The sequence below is a fragment of the Ptiloglossa arizonensis genome, chromosome 4 (assembly GCF_051014685.1).
Source record: "Ptiloglossa arizonensis isolate GNS036 chromosome 4, iyPtiAriz1_principal, whole genome shotgun sequence".
Taxonomy (NCBI): domain Eukaryota; kingdom Metazoa; phylum Arthropoda; class Insecta; order Hymenoptera; family Colletidae; genus Ptiloglossa; species Ptiloglossa arizonensis.
Genome location: NC_135051.1, coordinates 11,567,315 through 11,573,410, shown reverse-complemented (window position 1 = coordinate 11,573,410; position 6,096 = coordinate 11,567,315). Strand labels below are relative to the sequence as shown.

At 26.1% G+C, this 6,096-nt stretch overlaps 1 protein-coding gene across 6 annotated transcripts; it reads right to left on the bottom strand.

Moving 5' to 3' along the window:
- Positions 1 to 343: 343 nt before the first annotated feature.
- Positions 344 to 5,618, bottom strand: Tms1 (serine incorporator TMS1). 6 transcript variants are annotated; one of them, XM_076309821.1, is made up of 10 exons: positions 5,432 to 5,618; positions 4,008 to 4,172; positions 3,732 to 3,916; positions 3,453 to 3,662; positions 3,293 to 3,377; positions 3,028 to 3,211; positions 2,744 to 2,944; positions 2,488 to 2,526; positions 924 to 1,086; positions 344 to 833 (listed from the first exon to the last, which is right to left on the bottom strand). In XM_076309821.1, exons 1-10 carry the CDS (start codon positions 5,456 to 5,458, stop codon positions 695 to 697), a joined length of 1,398 nt encoding a protein of 465 aa, XP_076165936.1. In that variant the 5' UTR covers positions 5,459 to 5,618; the 3' UTR covers positions 344 to 694. The 6 variants fall into 6 exon arrangements, with proteins under 6 accessions (XP_076165936.1, XP_076165937.1, XP_076165938.1 ...); XM_076309822.1 differs by having other exon boundaries at positions 924 to 1,074; XM_076309823.1 differs by having other exon boundaries at positions 924 to 1,071.
- Between the last annotated feature and the right edge of the window lie 478 nt (positions 5,619 to 6,096).

Sequence of the window (6,096 nt, the reverse complement as noted above, 5' to 3'; positions counted from 1 at the left end):
AAAGGGGTAAAAATCCATCTTAATAATTCACTCACACAAATTCAATTACGCGTGTAAGAATGCGCAGCGCCACGATATCGTTTCAAGAACTACGCGTCGTAACTTAATGTTTACCAGATATATTATAAGTTATACCTTTTTATAGATGATATTTTTATAGCAGTCAATTTTTGTCAATAATAGAAAATACAATAGATGTACAAACTGATAAAATATAATAAAATGCATAATAAATTAAAGCATAATAAAGTTTATTTAAGATATTTAAAAACCTAAATATACTTATTGTACAACATTTTTACCTTTAAAACAATTTTACATACAATAGGAATTAAGGGCAAAATTGAGTGGTAGAATATACAATTATTTATTATATTAATATACACTTATGTTAAGTAATTATTAATCATGGTAGCATTTATTTTTATAATTATAATACTTTCAGTTAAATATTATTAGCAAATAAAATGGTTTTGAAAGACATATTATGACTGTGTTTGAAATAATTTAACAGTACAATTAATTTTTTATAGATATATGCCTCTTAAATGCAACATTTCCATGGAAGCTCAGAAATAAAAATAAAACATATATAGAAGTTTGAAAATTGTTTTAGTACTAATTACCCTATATTATATAGATTTATATACCTGCTAAATACCATTCCTCACGTTCTGTGACGAAATTCATGTACTTAAGAGAAATTTCGATTTGGAAATAGTGCAGGAGCGACTAATGTCCATACATACAACGCTAAACACATCCAGGAGGATATAATTTTTACCCACATTGAAGCAGCATTGGAGTTCAAAGTATTCAAATTGGAATTTGGTCTAAAAAATTATTGTTGTATGTATACTAAAATATAATGCTTATAACAAGAGCTATTTGATTTTATTTTACGAAATAAATGAATTACTTACTGGTACCAGTTAGTAAGTGTCATCATAACATACAATGTAGAAAGAGCAAATACAAAATGGAAGAAACTCCAACTGTAAGCTACTTTCTCTTCTTCATTGTCCCAGACTTTAGCTTCATTACCACTTTCTGAGTCAGGATTGCGGCCTTCTACTGGAGTATAATCTGATTACATTTAGGAAAATGGAAAATAACTCAAAAAAAAATATCTACAATATCAATTTTCAATTTTCTAATCATTTCTATTAGAACTATATAATAGCATAGCAGTAGCAACAAATGTTATTACATGCATTTGTACACATACCAACTTTATTTTAACCTTTTTGGTACATGGGCAGATAGTTATAAAGCATTTACTTGTAGAACTTTCAAATGGATACAGCATAAAATACATGAGAAATATAATTCTCATAATAATAGAAATAGAATTATAATAGAAAACTCTTCTCTTATTAGAAAACTAGTAAGAGAAAATTCTTAGAAAATTTATCATTTGCAGGTTGTCTCTTGTGAAAATACGTAACTTAATATGTGCATTTCTACTTCAACAAAGTAAATAAATCTCGATAGCTTGGATGAGACAATATCTATTGAAGAGAAATATGTATCTGTATATCTGCTTTGAGAACAAGCATAAATTCGATAATTACTAAAGTCAGTGTCTGACAATATGAAGTATTTATTACTTGACAGCCATCAAATAAAGATGTCGCCTGTACCAAAAGAGTTAAATTGAAAATAAATAACAATTCACTTTTTTATCAAGCAGTATGATATCTTGAAATAAATGAAAGCTGATGAAAAAGAATAATATCTGATGTAACAATTGAAATTATATATGTACAAAAATTTGAAATGTTACTTATAAAATATTTGCATTGGAAACAAAGTACAATGTTTAAAAAGATCAAACAAAAGAATATGTAAGATAATGAAAATGGGCACACGCTAACTACCAAGCAACCATAAAGTATCCCATATTAATGATATAACTAGATACTTGATTGTACATTATAAATATAGCATATTCCGTGCTTCCAAACATTAAAATAATTTTTCCTTTCTTGATAGAAATGAACATTCAGTACTAATATTTATTGTAATAAAAGATTTCTTGTACTTATTTTATGATCATCACTAATATAAAAGAATGCATAATATTAATGTTTTCAAAAATTATTATAGATAGTCTACAAGAAGAACTGTTAAATCGATACATCGTCAACTATACACATACTTGAGAAATATTCAAAGAATTCTTGAAACCAAGAACTTGTATAAAAATTTTGATTTTACACTTTTGATTCATTTTTCAGATGCAATCATTGACAGTCTAGTTATACCATCGATCATGGGATACATTATATGTCATTTATGATAAAAATTGTTGAATATTTTACATTTCGAAATAATGAAAACTAGCATACAAATTTTTGCAGGTATATAAATTTGAATATTATACGTATAATGTGATTTATACAATTTTCAATGATAAAAAAGGTAAATGATCAGGGTAATTAAATTGAATTTGAGTTCTACTTTAAGGTAATAGTGTGTGCCTACCTTCATTGTCAATAAGATACTGGTCTCCTGCATTCCTAACTGTACGAAGAAAGTACAATAATTAATTAAAGAATTGAATTATTCTTTTAAATGTATGGAAAAAGAGTAAATGTTTATGTTAAGTTATTAATGAGTATGCTTATATATGATTTTATATACATTTTACATGCAATTATATATATTTTTGTTATTTAACTTTAATAAATCAAAAGACATGTATTAGCTTTAAATAAAATGTAAATAATTTGTTACATACCGGCTCCATTACTCTTGACTAGAACATTCTCAGACATTGTAATCTTTGATGATTTCGATGCAGAACCTAAAGAGCTATACAGTACACAACTAAACCAGATAATTAAACCAATAATACTTTCTTTGTCAAAAGCGACACGATTACGTGCATCAGCATTATCGGAAGTAAACATTTCCATGAATCCAGGATTACAATGAATATCTATAAATAGAGTCGACAATTGTTATTGCATTAATAAGTAGATATTATTAATATTTTCTACATATTTAAGGTATGATATGTACCTGGACTGTTTGAAATTCCACTCCATGTTAAATAAACAACATATAATGAAAGAACAGATGATTGAAGAAGACCAGAATGTGGACGATGTTTTTGTACATGTGGAAGAATTGATACAATACTAGCAATTACACACAAGATCAAGTTAAAAGATATGAAAAATGTATTCAAGGCACAACTGTTTGCCTAGAATAAAAAAATAAATAAAGTAACAACTGGAAAGTTAAATAATAAAAGATATTTTAATTATATTGTCTAGAAACTTACATGAGTAAAGTATATAAAGAGTAAAATAATTCCAGTAATGGAAACAGCATAATTAAACAATGTTGCTCCCAAGAGTGCTGCATACCTGATGTATTTATTTAATCATATATACTTATGTCATTATAAATTAAAGTACAGTAATACATATAGGTATACATACCATTTTTTTGATTCAGTTTCTTCATAATTACCCACCCAAATTTCTGCCCATGAATAGGCAAAATCAATAATAAGAATTAATTGAATAATAATAAAAAGAAAACCACCTATCATTCCAAAATACATCCATGTTATACCAAACGATTTTTCAGGAATGAAAAAGGCACCAATAATTCCACCAATTATTAAAAGATATTTAATAGTCCAGAATCTAAAAACACAATTTAAATGTTAGAAATAATTTTTAAAATACAAAATATATTATATTATTTTATCATACCCATTTTGTATAGGTGCCCGAGGGTCTTTAGAACTTCTTACTCTGATCATTATGACGGACATCAAAAAGAAGTAAAGAGTTATGATGAAACATATTCTATATACTGCTAAATACCCAACAGCAGATTCACAATCAAGAGTGAATTTTGATGGAACATAATTTGAACTGTTAGCACAAAATGGTACCTATAAAAAAATAAATACATGTAAAAAACTATGTACATGTGTTGTTCACAATTTGATTTAAATTTTATAATTTCTCATTTTGAAATGTTACCTTTTTAAGAGCATCTTGTAAACCAGGAGCTAATGTAATGCAAGCAGCAATAGTTCCGAGCATTAATAATAATGCATACATAATACGAGTACTTGTGCTGTTGCTACATGTTGGACATTGAGAACAACAGAAACTGCAGGCTGTGCTGCCACATAGGCATGCAAGCTATATAACAAAATATATAAATTAATGTGAATTATATAATGATAATTATGTTTCAACTTTTTAACTATGGTATGCTTCAAATGAATGCTTTATTTTGTGCACAAAATGATGATTAAATGTTAGTTGTTAAGTTAAAACTAAAACAATTACTTTGTTGAAAATAAAAGGTCATCAAAACATTAAAAATATTCAAACATTTTAATTTATCTAAATTATTGTTGTATATAACTATACAACATGTTCTTATATATCCAATAATATAACAATTTAATAAGAAAATCAAATATTAACATGTAAGATTTTATATCATGACCCAAATTTGCAGTAAAGGTAGGGTCAGAGATACTCTATAGTTTAAAATACAATAAAAATATAGAATAACAAAATTGCATTGGAGGCTTTGTTTTTTGACAAAGATTCATTTGAAAATCAATCTAATAGAAGTGCGTCTAACTGATGACTAACATTACAGATTCCACTAAAAACATTTAAAGTGTCTTCTGCACATGAACTGTGTTTTAAAAAAATTAAGAATACATTATAAATATTGATAATAAACAGTATCTGACATTACATCTTGTACAAAAATAATCATAGGAACTGTTTATATTAAAATCTATAATGTTAGTCGTCAGTTAGGTGCAAGCATGTTAGATATATTTTTAAATGTATTTTTTGTGAAAATGATGCATCCTATGTAATTTTGTTTATTTTATTTTTCTTTTATTTTGAGCTATAGAATTTCTCTGATCCTATTTGTACTATGAATGTTAAACTACAATGTATATGTGTATATATACATATATATATAAACCTTCTATAGACAGTATGACAAATTTCTGAATCAAAACATAAATTAAGCATATATATACATGTTAAAACTTAAAGTATATTTTTATGCAATTATATATTTGTAATACTATAAGTTTACAAGATAACAATCTTTTCTCAATCAGTTTACACAAAAAATTCTTATTTTTATTTAATGAAACGATTCAACGCTGTTTAAAAAAAGTGTGTGTTGATTTCAGTGCTTTCAAAAAATCAATACAATGTATAATCAAACCCATAATTGAATTTGATAATTGATTAGACTTTTTACTAATCTTTGTTTCTCAGATAATAACATTATTTAATTAGAAGTAAATAACTCCATGATTAAATTAAACTAATATTTTTAAAAAATTATTGAATTGATGCTCGAAGATGCATTCTAAAATTGAGAATCGAGTATATTAATTACAATTTAATTTATTTACCTGTGCTGTAGAACAAATAAGACCCATTACAATGTTTTCTATCCGTTCAATTTATTGAACGGTATAGACACACGCACAATTTATACTAATATTCTTAATCCCAAAACACGACAAGTTATATGAAAAGCCAAACACTGTAGCTCAACACAATAAAAATGTTCACAATAGTAATGGCGGCTTGACAGTTAACCGCATACAACTTCTCGCTATCAGCTGACTTTGACGTCATATCCTTTCACCACAAAGAAAGTATTTGGTAAATTCATCCGTTGACCAATTTTTTAATCCATAAACTACACTATTGCTGTTTCTATAATAATTATATTTTTGGAGGAAACCTAATTATATTGGTCAAATAAAGCATAATAAATAATACTTCAATATTTATTCTAAACAACAACTTCAAGCTCAAGTACAGGTTCTTATCATTTGTTATATTACAAATAGTATTGAAAAAATAGGTATCGAATTTATAAATTTAATTAATTTATTTTTAAAACATTGACATTGTTTTAATCAGAAGATGTTTCTTATATATCATAAGCATGCATATAAGATTGTTATAATTACTTAATGCAAACTTAATACTCAGTGGCACATGGCGGTACATACAGATGTCACTAAAAGTTTCATATCAAAGTTTTACATACGGTTATTTTTTTGGG